Genomic DNA, 19039 nt, shown 5'->3' on the forward strand with positions numbered 1-19039 from the left:
TGGAAAAATAATAGGGTGTCATGATTTTACCCAAAAAAGCCTCACCACTAGAGAAGAGAACATTGCCGGACTTTTGATTAGCCTGCAGACTAAGCAGAGAAAGGAAAAGTAGCGAGAAAGTCGGGAAATATCCCTTTTTTTCAACATCAAGCGTTTCGAGACGATAAATTATCTGTTAGCTTTCTTTTTTTTCTGTAAAGACAGACGCGCCCCCCGTGCGTAAAAAAGGCAGGCCAAACCAAAAAGTGCTTCCTCTGCGACTTACCTGCCAACAGCGAAGTGTATAGAAAGACAGACGGACAGATAGACAGGCATAAAGGGAGGCGGGCAGGTAAGGATCACTGGAGGCGGAAGAGCGAGCAGGTTAATCTTTCCTGTTAGTACTTTGTCCACAGTTTCTCCAGGTGTTCCGTTTACAACTCTCCTGCCTGCTTGTTTCTTTTTTTTTTTTTTTTCAAACGCGGTTTTTATTTATTATTTATAAAAGTGGCGAGCCGTCTGAAGAAGCATGGCAGAACATGGGAAGAAACTGATTCTGGTTGCGGTGGATATTCTGTGCGTCTTTGCTGGTAAGTGAAAACCCCCGTTCTGCCCTCCTCCTCCCGACAATATGGCTGAAAACATGATTAGTTTCTGGACGTAGGTTATTGGCTGTGGTTTAATGTTCACTGATGATTTTTGTACAGACGCATAGTAAGTCCACATTAAAAGTAGAATGGCCTTCAAAGTGACGCACAGGGGATTGCACAACCGTACGCACAGGTCTGATTTATATATCTCTGGTAGATAACCCACATGTTGCTTCATGGGTCGCTGCAAGATTACAGAAACTTTTAACGCCCCTTTAAAATTTTACACACGGATTCGGGAAAAACATGCATGTCAGGACCATGACTGGCAGTGGTTTTAAAGTGTGCAATACTTTTAAACTGTGCGAGTTGGCATCGTTCTCTACCTTGTTCGAACAAGCCAAGAATCTTTCCCAGAACTGAGTGTGAATGCTGCTTGGACGTCTGTTTATCTCTGGGTGTCACTGCACCGATTTCTTCTCTGAAATGATCGGGGTTAAAATAGGATACACACTATCTCATATCACTGTCAGCCAGTTGGCGACAGTTCATGCACGTCCGTGTATGCGTGCGTGCATCTCTACCTGCCCTTGATTGCATTCATACTGCCAAGAAGTGCAGGGTTGTTCCTCCTTTTTTAAAACTTAAGGTTACGAGGAAAAGCAAAGATCAGTGTCACTGAATCTCTCTCTCTCGCTCTCTGACAGTTAAAATCCTGTCATGGGAACTGCTGAAAGGTGTGTTTATTTTTGCGTCTTCATGTGTGTATGTGAAGAGGGTGGGCTCCAGAGACTGAATATGTCAGTCTTGAAAGACTAGAACCAAAATGGCTTGTTGCGACTTGCTGTGAACTACCACAAGGGCACAAATCTATTAATGAAGCTGGTATCTTCCAGCTGTTGGTGTCACACCTCTCACATTTTTGTCACCCTGACAGTTTGTAGCTCACATGGTGGAAGAAGAAATCTGGACACTGATGTTGTATTCTTACGGTAGTAGATTTTTCTGGAGTGAAATATGAGGGAGCAGCTTTGTGTGTGTGTTTGTGCTTTTTCAATGTATACATCCAGTTGTGGACCATCTGGTGGCTGAAAGGGAGGAATGATAATAACCATTCTGCATCGTGTGTGTGTGTGTGTGTGTGTTCGCGCGCGTGTGCCTGCGCGTGCCTGCGCGCGTGCCTTAAAGAAGTTCCCTTGTAAAAAACCTGGTGGGGTGAGCTGGTGGGTCTTATTTCATTATTTCGCCATAGTCTTTTTCTCTTTGGCTGAAGATCGTATAAACATGTAGAATGAACTTTTAAAACATTGAACCCTTCTGTTGTGAAATCCCAGATGAAGTCTTTCTCATGTCATAATTATTATGATTAAGGCTGACCAAGGTTTTTATCATTTTCCCTTTTCTCCTGCTGACTAATCATGGTATAAGGATGATTAGTCAGGACTGTGAAAGTGATTATGAATTCACATGAAAATATGGTTATAAATCTGCAATCTGTTCAGGGCTTCTAAACAGATTGCTCATAAAACGTGGTGACTAAACTAATAACACACAAAGACTGTACTTCTCGTGTATTTATTGAACACAAAATGAATAATCCCCCACCACCCTCCAGCCTGCAGAATATAAGTAAACCTTTAAAAACTAATTTATTAGCAACAACCTCAATTAGATATTTCCTCATAGGTGCTTGTGAGGCTCTCACAGTGAAGAGGAAGATTTTTTTTCTTTCTCCCCACTACTCTCCTGAAAAAAATAAACAGTGTTCAACATTCCTATGATTTATTCTTCAAATCAAGCCTCAACATTTTAGTAAAGGTCCGCACTCAGACTTGGTGTTCCCCATTCATTCATTTATTTCTTTTTAACCATTTTGTTGCTGCATTGACAGAAACCTGTAAATGATGTTGATGCAATATTCAAAACAGTCTTAAAACATGTTGCTGCCTCCACCGTGCTTTAAAGCTAGGTTGAGGTATTGGTGTGTGTCAGATATTGTCTTGTGCATTTTCACCAAATAGTTCATCCTCCCTGCACTGCGTCATTTAACATGTCCCTTATTGGGACATGATTCAAACCAGAAAATGCGTTTATTTATACAAAAGGGAACCTTTCCAACATCAGTGTAATTCGACCTCAAAGAGCCAGAAAAAGAATGTTTAAAAATAATAATCAGTAAGATAGGATTGACTCGCCTGTATTTATGTATTTACAATAACAAAAATAGATAGTGTTATCTTGATGAACAAACTAACACTTGATCACCATATGTGTAATTGTGTACATGTCCAAATTAACTGATAGGGGAGTAAAATACTGAACTGAATACTGAACATCCACCATTTTAACAGTATTTGACAGAATACAAGGGGGAAAAAAATTGAATGTGCACTCTATTAAACCTTCTGTACATACATATCATAACACATCCACACTGTTCCATTCGCTGATGTTTTGTTTTGGCTGTTTACCACAAAGTTAAACTAATCCATCTGAAGGAAATGCCTGAACTCACTGCTTTTATCACTGACACTGTTGTAATGTTGTCTCACTTAAAACACTGTTTGTACATGAAGAGGATCTCGAGTTGTAGCCTTTCCAGCTGCCAGCAAGACGGCAAGAGCTATCCCAGCTGTTGCTGACCAGCAGCTTTTAGCTATCTAGAAGTTGCTTCGGTGGTTCTAATAACTTTTTTCCCCTCTCTAAAACCAAAAGAATATCAAAACTCATTCAGACTGAATCTGTTTCAGAAGCTTGAATGCATCAATACACATCCAGTCAGGTTTTCCCCCTTTATTTGCGAACTAAGCCTTTGACCCCCTACAGTGAGGGGATCTGCTTTGTTATGCTGAAGGAGGAATTTTGCTGGCATGATTTGAGTCCATCTAGTTGTCCCTTTTTAGAGGGAAAAAGTCACTTCAAATCAATATGAAGTTGTTCAGAGTGATCACCTTTACCCCATCATCAAACACTTCTGTCCTGCTGGGGGTGGACTCTTACTACAACAACAACAATGCCCCCACCCATCTGCTGAATGATACTGATACTGATATCCTCCATATCGTTCAGCAGCTGAGAGGTTCTTTTAGCATCAAGAAGCTGATGAAAGCAGTTTATTTAAAAAAAAAAAAAAAATAGTTATTGCTGCCCATGAATTGGCAGTGGAATTTAAAGCCCATTATCCTATAGTGTGAAAAGAAAATCCACAAGTGGAAAACACTGCAGATGGTTCCCAGTATTCCCAGGAGTTGACATCCCTGCAAAGTCACCCCAATGCCAGACCATGCTATGCTCAGAGAGAGCAAAAATCCCATCTCAGACTCTACAGACTAAAGTTAGCAAGGTAAATGATAAAATCCAGGACAGTACAATTGGAACAAGACTGAACAAGTATTGTTTATTTTGAAGAGTTGCCAGAAGGAAACCTTTTCTATGCTTGAAAAAAGCAAAGCAAAAAAAACATGGTTACGTTTGCAGAGTTGCATCTGAACTTTGCAAACCAAAGTAATTGTCCAAGAACACTGGACAGCATACAAAGTGTCAAACGTGGTGATGGAAATGTGATTATATGGGTTTGTTTTGGAGCAAAAGGACCTGGACACCTTCAGTCATTGGGTCCACCATAAACCCCTCTGCATACCAAAGTACTGTAGAGCCATCTATGATGATAGAAACTCTAGAGTGAGGCCATCTATCTGATAACTAAAGGCTTGCCCAAACTGGATCACTCAACAGGACCCAAGCAAAGCAGCAAAACTACAACAGAGTGACTGAGCCATTGCAACACCTTGAGTCTTTTCCTTTTTCAAAGACCAGACCTTAACAAGACCGAAATGCTGTGGGGAACCTTAAAATAGCAACGCACAGACTAATGCCCGAAAACCTCAAAGAACAGAAACGTGGTAATAAAAAGTTGACCAAAATTCATACAGAAAATGATTACTAAAGGTGGTTTTACAAGTTACGTGGGGTGTACTTCGCTTTTTGAACCTTGCTTCTGCATTTTAGCTCAGCTTTTGTTAAATATATAATGACATAATATAAGTCATGTATTGTTATCTCATGTAGTTTGTTTGTTTTTTATCCAATTTTTAAATTAATCTTTTCGTAATGTCCAAGTATGTAAAACTTTACATTTGACAGAGGGTGTATTTTTCTTTTCTTTCAAAAAACATTGGAAACCCAAACTTATTCAGTTCCCTACCACAAAAGACTTTAAGCAACGCAAAGGCAGGGCAGTTTTTTTTTTTTTTAGTTTTTGTATCGATGACTTATGGTTTCATACCTAAACGTGTCAGGTGAAATTGAAAATGCCCATGTGATACCTTTAACACAAAATTACCATTTGCGTTATTAAGCGTGAGCTATAAGGAACAGAAACTATACGTGCTTTTTGTTTCTAGGGACCGAAGCATAGAAGAGCTGCCGTAGTGCGGAAATGACAGCCAGTGACTGACAACAGCTGTTTGGCTCAAGAGCTGTTATTTATATGCCATTTTTGACAATTTGTTGACACACACAGTCATGCTTTCATATCCTAGTGGGGACATCTAATTGACATAATGCTTTCCCTAGCCGCTTGCCCTAACCATCAAAAATGAATGCTTAACCCTGACCTAATTGTAACCCTGACACTAAAACCACATTTTGAGTCTCAACATTCCTTCAAACTCATGGGGACATGGATTTTGTCCCCATAAGGGCTGTTGGTCCCCACAAGTATAGTAAACTTTTGATTTTTGGTCCCCACAAAGATATGAAAACGTGGTACACACACACACACACACACACACACACACACACACACACACACACACACACACACACACACACACACACTGTATCTGCTTTTGCCAAATGTATGTCAGAGTCAAGTGGGAAGTGCTGACCTCTGCTCTCTGACATTCCAGCGTGAAAATGGAAGCGAGATATGATTGTTGTGTTGGCATACACAGTACAGGCTGTGTGTGCGTAGTTACATTGTCCTCTCTGGTCGTTTCATAAAGGAAGAATTATTTCTGTATTTGTGTGTGTGTGTGTGTGTGTGCAAGCATTTTATTAAAAGGTTGAAGCCACAGATCTGTAAGATGAGAGCTTTACGAATGTGAACTAATAAACTATTGGCTTGGATATCATGCAAACTAAACTAAAAAGTGTAACGTAAATCAAATGCATGGTAAGAACAACCAATAGACAAAATTACCAGATTCTTATGAAAGTTTGACCTATGGGCAACGAAATCTAATGGCCTAATTCATGTTCTGTGCTCTTCTTTTTACAGAAACGTTTAAGCAAGAAAAGAGGCGATTTAAAAAAAACCCAAACAAAACACTAAAAAAGCCACTAAAATCATGATCCAACATTATTACACTTGAAATAACCCTATGAAGTGATATATTACAGGCTTTCAGTATGTGCTGTTCCTGGGAATTCGATCAGAAGATTAATCCCGTTTTTGTAGAAATGCACTGATTGTGAAATTGTGGGCTGATATCGATGTGTTCACATATTGGTATTTGGTACACATACAAGAGCCTGACTGATTTTTAAGACGGCGATATTTGGTTATTTTAAAAATCAAATATTCTGATATAGCTACCGATCCTTGTTTTTGTTTTTTTTTTGTCTTTCAGGTGCAAACAGACGTAGCACGGCAATTGTTATGCCTAGTTATTTATTTACTTGTGTATCCTCTGCCCGGGATCCAGCCTGTTGCTGTTGGCCTTTGGCCGGCAGAGAGCTGCAGAGGACGCTCTGGTGGACAAACTAAGCAATGTTGAAGGGTGTTTCACATGCCTCTTCTGCATGTTTACAATACCTTTTCATTTATTGGCCGTTAAAAATGGCTAAAAGCAGACGATAATATTGGCCTGCTGATAAATCAGTTGGCTTCTAGCACATATTTTTTGTGTCTTTTAAGACAAAGAAATATCTGAAATATCTAAATATGACTGAGCACAGGAAAAACTTTTTTCAAACATTCAGCCAGCCCAAAACTGATAAATGATGTCCACTGACATTGATTAATGTTTAATTTGCAACAATCAGCCATATTTACCAATATCAGAATTTGGCTAATATGTATCATACATCCGTCACATGGCAGACAGGAAGTCTGGAGTCGATTTAATTTAGCTCAAAGACTGGAAATGAGGAAAACTGGCTAGCCTGACCCTGTCTAAAGGTAACAAAAGCAAAATGCTATCAGCTCTAAAACTCAAAACAGACAGTTTGCTATTTTCTTCTTCTTTTGCAAAATAAAGCTTTTATCAGCCAGTGTTGTCTAGGACTTTCCCAGGAAAATCCCCAGCCTCACAGGAAGTGATCCACTTTCTCTGCAGTTCCAGTTTTCCGGGTATATGAAGAAAAAAAACTGAATAGTGCTGACTATTGTAGACAGAATGGATAAAAACATGAAAAGGTTACAGCATTGGACTGCTGATGTCACACTGTTCTCTTGCTGAAAAGAAACAGCAATGAGAATTTGAAAAACTTGCCAATATAAACAAAAGTTAACAAGTTAAATATTGCTTTTAAGATCACCTCCACACAACCCCTGTTAGCCGACAAACCATGAGGTTACTCAGCAGGCTCACAGATCTCACAGTCATCTGTTGAGATGTGCAGATATGTTCACATATGTTGCCGTTAGCTGTTAGCCGTTTGTGGTTCTGTTCCCAGCAAATGTCTCAGTAGTTCAGTTCTCAAGATGAGCCCGCAGTATGGACTTCCGTCACTTATCTTGAATGCTGAATAACAGGAACATTTTCCCCTTCCTGCTGGGTCAGAGGTCAAGGGGAAGTTGTACTTGTGTCTGATCCCAAATTCCGTTATGTTTATTTTCTCAAAGTGGAATCGGGGTGCATGCTCGCCAGAAGGGATTATGAAAGCCTAAAACAATACTGTCTCTCCTTCCTTTTTTGAATCTCTAAAGGCAAAAGTTATCAGAAACTTGGTGTGTGTGTGTGTGTGTGTGTGTGTGTGTGTGTGTGTGTGTGTGTGTGTGTGTGTGTGTGTGTGTGTGTGTGTGTGTGTGTGCACCTCTTTTAGCAAAGAGATTTGAACAGTTATTACAGTGTTTGCAGCTGTAAAGGTTTATGGACAAAGTAAAACTCGACAGCTACATGTAAAATGTCGGAGTAGGATGATACAAACTTTCAGTCGACCAAATAACATTTTTCTGCTATACTCAGATGGTTTCCTTTAGTTTAAAATGAAAAGGGAGGGAGAAGAGATCCAAAAATAGCAATGTTTTATGATCTCAAAACTGGGTACATTTTATGAGTAAAATGCTTTGTTTGCAGTTTAATTTCACTTTCACATTAAAACAAAACAAAAACAAAACCTTGAGTTTACTTGAGTTTAAACATTAAAATAAAGAAGGAAATGGGTAACATGGAGGGGAAAAATTGAAGAAAAACAAAAAAGCATAAAATGCTTAGGACAGCGCAACTTTATTGTTAAATATATGTTGCTGAAGTGCAACAAAACTGTACATAAAAGCTAACTTTTTTTGAAATGGGAGATTTTTGCATTATGCTAAAATTAAATGGGGGATGTTTGATTATATAAAGTAGTAAGTAAGTAGAAGGAGCTAAAACCTGCCTCTACTAAATTAACTGCTAGAATCGACGACGACCGCCCCAGTGCACGTTGGAGGTCACTGCCTGAAGAAGCCAACCATCATACACAAAAAGCAGAGAGTTGATCCAGGGGCCACCAAAGTGGAGCATCTTCACCACTTGACTATACCAATGAAATTCTCTCCATAAGTTATGAACAGGAGTGACAAACAACAATCTTGATAGAGGCCAACTCCCACTGGGAACAAGTTTGACTAACATCTGAAAGCACCACATAATTTGTAAGGTATTTGCTTGAGAACCCTAATAGTCAGTCAGTCTCCCATGAGCAAGCACTTTGCAACTGTAGGGAGGAATAACTCCCTTTTATGTCTGTTGGAACTGAGTCAGATATTTTTGTCCTCAAATACAGCTAAGCTATAAAATTAAGACTCAGGATTTCAAGATTTGCTGTGCATGTAAGAACAGAGTAGGTAATACTGTTCATTACTGGAAGTACATAAAGTGTATAAACCTCTTTACTAATGATTTATCTTCCAAGTACCAAGGGGGGGGGGGTTAAATTAAAGAAATGAGATTGGAACCAGTTACTGAAACTCTGCTTAAGACCGGTGTCATTTTTTATAGGACATTAGAAGAAGCAGTGTATAAGGCCCAAGTGTAAATCAGTCTATAATGAGAGGTTGCCTTGAAAGGGAGGCTCTCTTGGAGTCCTGAAAAGATCTCAAAATTGCGCACAAAGAGGTGAAAAAGAACCCAGGAGTAAACACAAAACACTTGCAGGAATCTCCGTAATAAGCAGAAGCCTTTTTCACGTGTCCACTCTAAGAAAATTGTTGAAAATAATTATGTTAATTTAAAGACACCACAAACATTATCGTCATTCCTTTAACCATTTAAATCCAAGAGTATCATATTTGATACATGGGTTTTTGAGACTTCTACATGAGTCTGCCCCCCACCCCCTTTCCCCCACAAAAAAAATATATATAAAATTGCAAAATGCTTTTATTTATTTATTTATTTATTTTTAGAAATAAATTACAAAACAAATGCAGGATGGAGAAAACATTATGGAAGTGAAAACTAATTTGCAAATTAATATAGATCATCGCAAGAGTCGATAAACACTCCAAAAAATGTTGCAAGGCATTTCAGGCTTGCAGCTGTGAAGCATGGTGGAGGGAGCATCATGGTTTGTGGGCATACTTTGCTTCCTTAGAGCTTGGGTGCCTTGCAGTCATTGAGGAAACATCAATGACTTGAATTTCCAAGCTCTTTGATGGCATTTTATAGGAAAAATTCAGGGAGGTAATCTATAGTCTGAAGCGTGGGAAAGGTTGGGTGAATCAAAGAGGCTGGAGTCCTGACGTCATGGTGCTGTCTTGAGGTATGTTCAAGCAAAACATACTGATGAATTGAAAGAGTTTTATAGGCGTACTGGACAACAATTCATCTTTTTCACCGTGCTAGTTAAATAGGGAGCCAGAGGAAACGCCTACTGAAGGCATTCGCTTCTATAGAAGGTTCAACAAGTTATTCAAGACTGTTTAAATAAGACATTAAACGTACAACTGTTTGGATTATTTTTCTAGTGAGATTGTTTTTCGAACCACATTTTTCGAGTAGCATTTCCTATCTCAATGCAAGAGAAGCCATCTATGATGACAACTACACTCATGTTGGTGCTTATTTTATTGAGGTTTAAAATTTTATGATAAGAATGTGGGTTGCTAAACCATATGAGTAACCATGTAATTAATAACTAGAAAGAAAACAAAAGGTTGTTAAGATCTTGAAGCGAGAAATTTTCTTTTACAGAATGAAGAATAAGAAATATAAAAATTTATTTAAACAATCTCTTTTAAGTATGCCTTACTTTTGCAAGTAGTTTGTTGCATGAAAAATTTGATTTGGGACAAATTTGACCTAGATTCTAGCATGTGAGGCCGCCCTGCCAGCACAAGCCTACAAAAACACCTCAGGCCTTCTGTAATAATAGAGCCAGTCCAGATAATAGTTTCACCCCCCCAGCAACTCGGAGCAAATCTGACTTGGGTTTCCTCACCAAATCTGTTAAGCAAGCTGACCACTGGTTATCATGTATGTTTTAAAGATCATTGCTCAACACATCTCCACCCTGGCAATGTGTAAGCCACTAGAGATTTGTGTCAAACAAATAGTCTCTTATCTAAATGTTATCCTTATGCTCTGCAGAATAAACAGTGGCAGGGTTTGACTTCAAAGTGGAGCTGAAAGCATGCTTGACCTACAGGAACAATGAATATGAGCGAAGGGAGAACTTTCATGAAAATAATTTCTCCTTAATGAGGAAACTGCTTGTCATCAAATATTGTTAGAGGCACTTGTTCAGACTTGTAACAAATGACAAATCAGACATTAGGCTATTTAGGTCAGGGAGACTTAAAGTGTCCCTTATATGGTGACAAAGTAGGAGGTGTGGCAGACCAATAGGTGTTTAAAGAGAGAGACGGTAGAACAAAACGTACATGGTGACATGAGCAATTCAGTGTTGCGTTGTTAAAAACGGCCTACAAAAACAGTCACTTCAGTGATCTGCAATCGTTTTTTGTGTTACTAAACTGCAGCAGAGTTCGAGATTTGTCACAAAAAGCATAAATTAAATGCTCGAATTGTCTTCACCCATATTATTATAAGCACGTTAAAAACTATTTTGACTTGTATGTGTTTGCTCTTTAAATTCCTTGTGTGTACTTTTCATTTATATATTTTAAGTCATATTTACTTGTACAGAACATGCCCCCTGAACAGCCCAGTTTGAACAAACATTGCTCAAGCTATGCATTTACTAGTAAAACAATAGTATCTTACCAGTTTTTAAAATTTTCAGTTCTTCATCACACAATCCTTGAACATTTGGCCAACATATAATTGAAGTAATTACACAACATATGAATATCAGTCAGTGACACTGGTAATAGGCTGGTATTGGCCCATATATCAGTGCATCCCAGGGTTAATCTTATAAATAATGAAGATCTTAAAGTTTGTGGAAGTTCCAAATCTGTCACGATGAGTTTTGGGGAAATGTGTATAAAAGATGCACAAAAATCATCACAAACGGAGCCACATTCAAGAACTGTATGAGCTGGCACAGGACAGGGGTAGTCGGGATGTGACACAAACAAGAATAAGACTACAACAAACAGATGCAGAAGGGAGTCTAGATAATTTCCACCAAAGTTTATCTGTGCTTTTAATGTAATCTTATGTGAATTGTCAGGCCCATACAGTAGAGGAAGGAAGCAATCTGTCAGGGACGAGCAGCTCCAAACCCATAAATATACAATAGTTTTTGAGCAAACAAACACCATTTATCCATCTCTTGCTGTTATTATATTCAGCAGGAAGCTCTTGAAAACAGGAAAACGATTTAAGTGTTGTGGGGTAGAAAGTTTTTGACATTAGGCCTTTAAAGTGGACTATTGTCCTGCTCTGATTTAGGAGACAGCTTTATGTCCTCCTGCATATGCCCCACTCTTCATCTAGTTTGCACAGACAGAAACTGCTGAACCCAGTTTTCTGTTTGTCCTTCGCAGCTCTTTATAGCTTTTATACATGTATGCATGGCTTGAAATAACCCATTTATATCTGTCGCTGTTGTGCATGAGCACGTGCGAATGTCTTTAGGTATGCAAGTGTGTGTCCCGCTCCAGTCGTCAGTTCCCAGGCCCCTCACATTGTGAACGCTGCCCTGGTGTCAAAGGTGTTGGCTGTGATGTCCCGTGTGTTGCCATGGTGACAGTCAGTTCCTCTAAAGAGTAAACGTGACTTGTAGAGGTGAAGCCGTTGCCACCGATGACAAATTCTGTTACCACGTAGCGCCGCGGCTTGTGCGCAAAGCCAAAAGATGAGTCCGCCAGTGTGTTTTTAGCTGTTTCCTGAGTTGCACCTTCACTGTGCAGTCACACTTAAAGACTACAGTAGTAATTTTCCAGTCCCTGCAGGGGTTTGCAAAAGCTCGATGAAAACCCCTCTACAGCAACATGCATCCCCCCCAAACCAGCCACAGTTTCCTTTTTTTTTTTTTTTTTTTTTTTGATATGGCTTTTTGATGTCTCCTATTTTCTTTTATCTGGCCAATGTGAAAACCATTTATGTGACCTTAAGTCACCAGGAAATCATAATAACTTGAGAAACTTCTCTTGTGTTGAGAAAAGTGATTGGATTTCTGCTGCAGATTTAGAACAACAGCAGGCAATGAGGGATTTATTTCAGTATTAAAATGAGTGTGCGCCGTTCATACTTCCTGTTCTTTCTTGCAATTGCAAGGACGTTTTCACTGGAGCGGTTTTCACACTTAAACTCAATACAATATCAGGAAAATGAAATTATTTAAAGTTATCCTTTTTCCACATGCAGCGCCCAACAGGAAATGCGTCATTACTACTGGAAATACTTAAATGTGGTTTAAGTTCAGCACACGTGACTGCAGATAATCACTGTGAATACAACGAACAAGTAACAGTGCTATCTCCACACGACCACGCAGTTGGAAAACTGCAGTCTTGGATTACTGCATTATTTGAGTTAATACTGTTTTGAGCAGTAGAAAGCATACTGCAATTTTAAAACAAAGCTCAAAGTGTATTCTCTCTCTCTCTCTTTTCTTTTTTTCCTTTTCCAGCGGCTCTACCCTCAGCCATTCTCACATTGAAGTTCAAGCCTTACCAGAGAGGAATCGACTGCAATGATCAGAGCATCCGTTATCCCTACAGGAGAGACACCATCTCTCATGGGACGATGGCTGCAGTCACCATCTCCTGCTCCATAGTCATTGTAAGCCTGTGTCTCTCATTTGGCTGAGCCCCTAGTTACTGAAAAATAAGACTAACCTCATCTCTTTCTACAGGCAATCGGCAAAGAATCTTATTCCAAAATATTCCAAATAATGAATCTTTGCCCCTTCCTTCCACAGATCACAACAGGAGAGGCCTACCTGGTGCACACCAATCGTCTGCGCTCCAATTCCCCGTTCAACCAATACCTGTCAGCTCTCTACAAAGTGGTGGGCACCTACTTGTTTGGAGCCGCTATCAGCCAGTCGCTGACTGACTTGGCAAAGTTCACCATAGGCCGTCCTCGTCCAAACTTCATAGATGTGTGCAAGCCAGTGGTCTGTAATGGATACATGATGGAGATCAAGTGCAACGGCACCCTCCGCAATGTGACTGAATCCAGGTGGACACTTTACGACACCTATCAGATTTGTTATAGAGTTTAGTGCAAAGAGCTAGAAGTCAATGGATGATTTGAAAAATGCCATGAATTTTCATCCCTTTGGATGTGTGAGCTCCTCAACCTATTTCTAAGGCTGAGCCCAGCCACTGTACAGAGGAAACTCATTTTGGCAGCTTGTATTACTCTTTGAGTCATTACCGGGATTTCATTCTGGCTGAGAAGCAGATGGACTGGTAAATCAAAAGCTTTGCCTTTCGGCTTAGCTTATTATTTCTTTATTACTGCTGAGGCCGCTTCAGTCCTCAATCCATTTTCCCATCACTCATGAATAAGATCCCAACATACATACTGGTTTGAGGCAGCCTCTCTCCCGAAACCCCAACTTACTGACAGCTTAGTTTAAAATCTTTAAGATCTGCTCTCTCCATGGCCTGATTTACCAAGTTTGACCTTATCAGTTTTATAGCTGAAAAACTATTTAGATTAGCAATAACAGGTTTCATTTCATCTCGTCAATGAAATATAATATAATCAAGAGCCTGAGCTGACATTTACAAACTAACTAACAAGGATATCGCTCCGTCATAAATTCATATTTGAAAATCTCTCATTTGTAATTCTTCTGCATTTAGTTTTTAATATAAAACTCGAATATCTCTTTGGTTTCTGCTGGAGTGTTGGACTGTCCACACTAATGGATACATGAGGAAGTGGATACTATCAGAACATCAGTTTTATCAGGTTAAATTTAAATAGAGTGCAACTTGCATGTTTCCATTTCCTGGATGACTGTTTATTTGTGTAGTTTGGATGTAATACCCAGAAATACAAATATTCAGAAATGTAGACTGCAGATTACCCAAACTGTTAAGATTGTTTTACCTTAGATTAAATGGTAAACAAACTGATAAGTAGGCCTAGTTTTAATGCTGGTCCCTATTCACTGAAAACCATTACTAATGCTGCCATTTTGCTCCCTAGGTTATCGTTCTACTCCGGACACTCGTCCTTCGGGATGTACTGCATGATCTTCCTGTCGGTGAGTGTGTCCTCATAGCGTGAGACTTTCTGCAGCTCTGAAATGGCTGTTTACCAAAAAAACACACACGACTGAGCCAAACAGGAGAATGTGGTCGACACAGACAACAAAACACCATTGTTGCTATACCACACGTGGCACAATGGCCGGAAGGTGACAGATTTAATGGTTTGATCCCTGTTAGGGGTTTTCAGGAGTGAATTATGAGCTGCTCAAACTCCACAGGAATCGGCATTCTGCATTTAGGGGGGCACTGGATGGATAAAGTGGGGCAAATTTTAGATAAAAAAAGTGTATAAATATTTTTTTAAGGGGGGAAAGTCAGGAAATTTGCTATAGATAAATGGCTCCAATCTTAACCTGAATCTTGTTTGGGTTTTTTGTTTTGTTTTTTCCCACAAAAAAATTGGTTCTTTTATGTGTGCAACCTTCAAGCTGAACTCGAATCTGTACTTTTGTGTGTAAAGCTCTATGTTCAGGCCAGGATGCAGGGGAAATGGACGAGACTGGTTCGACCCACGATCCAGTTCTTCCTGGTGTCGTTCTCTCTGTATGTGGGATACACGCGCGTCTCTGACTACAAACACCACCCGGGCGATGTCGTGGTGGGACTGCTGCAGGGCGCTCTCATCGCTGTGCTCACAGTGAGTCATTTCTGCGTCACTTTTATTGATGTTTATCATTAAAGCTGAGGACATTTATACGATTATGTAAGGTGAAAACTGAATCATTACTTCTGAATCCAAAGGCCGACTGAGCAGCCTCTTCCTAAAGTAAAATGGTGTAGATTGACAAGTATAAATTTCTTGGACTTTCCCACTATTCTGAGTATTGATCAGTCCAATGCAGGGGTGGGCAACTCCAGGCCTCGATTGCCAGTGTCCTGTCGGTTTTAGATATCACCCTGGGTCAACACATCTGAATCAAATGATTAGTTCATTATCAGGCCTCTGGAGAACTTAAAGAAATGTTGAGGTGGTACTTTAGCAATTTGAATCAGCTGTGAGGAGCTGGACACATCTAAAACCTGCAGGACAGCTGCACTCGAGGCCTGGAGTTGCCCAGCCCTGGTCCAATGAACGCAGCAGCATGAAGCAGATCCTTTTAATGATGGCAGAGAGGAACAACTACTTGCAGTTAATCGTGATTGCCAGAACAGGCAAGAGCTCTTGACCTTGTTAAGACATTGTAGAACCAAGTGAGTGTATGCAAGTGTATACTTTTCTCATTAGACATGAGGAAAAAATCCAAACTAAATTTAAATTTCTGCAACCAATTTTTGTTTTTTAAAGTCATTAAAGATGTTTCCTGGAAAAAGTTCAAGTAATTTGAGAAAAGTTGGAATTTCAATTAAAAAAATAGCTTGCACGACATCATGATCATCCCTGTAAGAATGGGCTGCACATGACAAAGGTTCATGCCATAAATGTGACTACTGTGTAATTGGGAATAGCACCTGGCTATTGCAAAGAACCCCTATTGGCTTTTTGAGGCTATAACTGTTAATTGTGTGTTTGTGACTTTACTCTGTGGTATAATATGAAACTGAATCCCAACATCTAAAAGGTATAATTTAGACTGACTGCTGAACTATTCATTTACAGTGTAAAGCAGTAGCGTCAGCTGTAAGCAATGCTAACGCTTCTATTAAGCAACGTAATAGCATATAATTGTTACTGTATTTGTTCCCAAAGGTCCGATATGTGTCCGATTTCTTCAAGCAGCGCCCTCCAGTTTCTGAGCCGCAAACACCAGAGACTGAACAACTCGAATGTAAACCGAGGCCTTCAGATTCAGAACACAGAAATCACAGCTACAGCGGATCAGTATGAGTGCACCACCCTACAGCTACTGTCACCAGCCCGGCCCCCGCACTCTATAACAGCAGCTCCGTTATCAAAGAACGTGCACAGAAGAAAAAAACAACGAAAGCAGCAGAGCACAGTCTGCTATTAGATCTCCATAACACTTTCACAGCTATGAAAACTCCAGGGCCTCTATAAGTTTGTGTTTATATGCTGCAAAGATGTGATTGAGTTGGTTTTTTTGTTTGTTTTATAATGAGTGGGTTGTGTGTGAGTTTTTTTTCATTATGTTCATTTTTAAAATTTTCTTAATTATTTCTTGCAGAAAGATTCAGATTTGTCTGAGAAATTGATGCTGTGAGTCAGAGTGGCTGACAGCTGAAGAGATCGGTCCAATTTCAATTCCAAAGATTTTGTTCTGCACTTGAATGGAAGAACCGATCCTTGGAGGCTGAATAATGTTATACACTTTGCTACAGTCTGATAAGACTGTTCATGTTTTACCTACTCTCGAGCTCGACTGCCTCTTTGTGACACCCATTAGTTTTTGTTTTTTTTTCTACAGACATCTCTTTATTGTCTTTAAAAGATATGCAAGTGTAATTATGGAGTGCTTCCACTGACATAATATACAGACAGGATGATTTGTAGCACTAACACTTTTTTAAAATCTTCAATGTCTAATAAATTGTGTAATTTTTTTATTTTCAAGAATGTATGACCACTAATTTACTGAAGTTATGGTGAAACTTTAAGCTGGCGATATTGTTCCTTCTGTCACTTTTTCTCAGACTTGAAAGGGACGGCCAAGGACAAATGGAGATGTTCCTGAGGCATCTTCATCCTATAACCTTCCTCTTTTGATACAAAGTAAATACACCTTCATGGACCTTTTCCTTCCCCATTTATAACACCGTGTGTAACCTATTGTGAAATTGTACATAATGTAATCACTTACTTCCTTTAGCCTTCAGGGTGTTTTACAGTTTTCCATAAATACTTGCCAGCATATTCACCTTCCGTGTGTGATTATTTTATCAGCATGTGGATTGCCACAGAGAGAATGGCTTCTTTTTGGGTTGTTTCCATTGAGCTATTCTCTGCTGCGTTCTTAGCGAAAGCTCTGTACAACACAGTGACGCAGGGTTCAAGTCAGAACCTGCAGCTCACGGCCCTTTCTACCAGAGGAATGAAGCTGGTGAGCCAGTGCATGAAACAGGAAGTTGTTTTTTTGCTTTTCCCCCCTTTGTTAGCAATTATTCATAAATTGTCATAACCAAAGAATTTTTATTACAAAACCATGTTTAGCGTCATTTCAGCTAAATTGTACAAAAGGTTCCCACTTGCCCTTAGAAGGCAGTCTAATAGTTTTGATTTCATTATCCCGGCTGAGCCGTTATGATTTCAGGCTGCATGCCAGTACACTGTAAATTAGATTTATGGTGCACACAGTAATTAAAAATCCACAAAATATTTCTCCAGAGACTTGTTAGGATACAAAATATGCTGAATCTACTTGTTCATTCAAATGCTGCTTTGAAGAGATTTGGGGGATTCTGATTAGAAACAAAAATCAGTTGTTTGGCATCAAACTCAGAAATGGCTCAACTACAGCTACAGGGGTACTAAGTCTGGATAGAGATGTTGCAGATTATCTTTCTAATACATTGTCTAAGGAGTTTGGAAAGAAAAAAAAGCGTCTGGACTTTAAGTTGTTTGACGACGTTTCACTTTTCATCCGAGAAGCTTCTTCAGTTCTAAGGTCAAATGGTGGAGAGTCCCAGATTTAAGCCCTATGGGAGTGTCCCCCCAAGAGGAACATAAACCACCTATTGATCCTCTACCTAATCACACGAGCCAAGGTGTGAAAACGGGTGTAGGTCACAATCGGCCAAGGTTTCAGGTGAACTCATTGTGAAACCCAGCCCCACCCTATCATGTGACTTCCTGAGGTCAAAGACCTCTTGTTTTATGCATTTCAAGTCTATTATAATTGAATCCTTCACTCTTTTATACAACCAGCAACAAAAGCATTTCTGTTTAATTCTTCTTAAACAACTTCAGGGAAAATGTTCACTAGGCAAGAAGTTTTGGCAGCTTGCTCGTCTGGAGCATTCAGGTCCTGCTGCAATCTTCCCAGAAGCGGATGTTCCCACAAATTCATCCCAAGGTCAGAGAAACTGACAAAAATGAATAAAAAAGCCCAAGTGCTACATCAATATCAATAGGTCTCAGTTAGGATGGAAAATGTTAACGTTCATGGTAGTAATGGGTGATGATTTGGGCAGTAAGAAAAAGACAAAGTTTACTTGTTTAAAAGGGTTGCCAGGAGAAACATGGCAACACAGCTTAGGTTTGCAAAACTGCATCTGAAGAAATCACAAGAACAATGTCCGGAAAAGGGATACCAAAGTCTTCTACCAGAACGTAGAGTACAAACTGTCAAGCACGGTGGTGGAGGCCTATGATCTGGGCTTGTTGAACTCCTCTGTACACCAAAGTATTCTAGAGTTAAGAGGCCATATGTCCAACAACTAAAGTTTAGCTGAAATTTGGGTAATGAAACAGAATGACCCCAAGCCAGGTTATTGCTGCTAAAAGATGGTATAAAAGCTAATGAATGATGGGGTGTCCTGTGAAAACTTTTCCCCACAAAACTACAATTTTTTTTCTCTTCAAATAAGAAGGATCAGACTAAGAGCACTGAACTGTTTCAACAACTTTTCACATGAGAAATATTGATTAGAGCAGCTTCAATCTGACCTGGTCACAGTTATACCTCGACTCATCCAAGAGGAATTTTTAGTTGAGTCACTCCTC

General features: G+C 39.6%; 1 protein-coding gene across 1 annotated transcript; it reads left to right on the top strand.

The window, feature by feature from the left end:
• Positions 1-237: 237 nt before the first annotated feature.
• On the top strand, positions 238-17234 carry plpp2a (phospholipid phosphatase 2a). Its single transcript, XM_031736922.2, has 6 exons — positions 238-569; positions 12822-12973; positions 13113-13375; positions 14357-14414; positions 14882-15058; positions 16109-17234. The coding sequence occupies exons 1-6, from the start codon at positions 509-511 to the stop codon at positions 16244-16246; spliced, it is 849 nt and encodes a 282-aa protein (XP_031592782.1). The 5' UTR covers positions 238-508; the 3' UTR covers positions 16247-17234.
• Positions 17235-19039: the final 1805 nt, after the last annotated feature.

Source organism: Oreochromis aureus, linkage group 19 (assembly GCF_013358895.1).
Source record: "Oreochromis aureus strain Israel breed Guangdong linkage group 19, ZZ_aureus, whole genome shotgun sequence".
Lineage (NCBI taxonomy): Eukaryota > Metazoa > Chordata > Actinopteri > Cichliformes > Cichlidae > Oreochromis > Oreochromis aureus.

What these genes read in the sequence shown, in the direction of transcription:
- plpp2a (XM_031736922.2), top strand. Translation starts at nt 509, where the DNA reads ATGGCAGAACATGGGAAGAAACTGATTCTGGTTGCGGTGGATATTCTG. An exon ending in TCTCCTGCTCCATAGTCATT is followed by an intron (nt 12,974 to 13,112) that starts GTAAGCCTGTGT and finishes TTCCTTCCACAG; the next exon opens with ATCACAACAGGAGAGGCCTA. An exon ending in CTCTCATCGCTGTGCTCACA is followed by an intron (nt 15,059 to 16,108) that starts GTGAGTCATTTC and finishes TTGTTCCCAAAG; the next exon opens with GTCCGATATGTGTCCGATTT.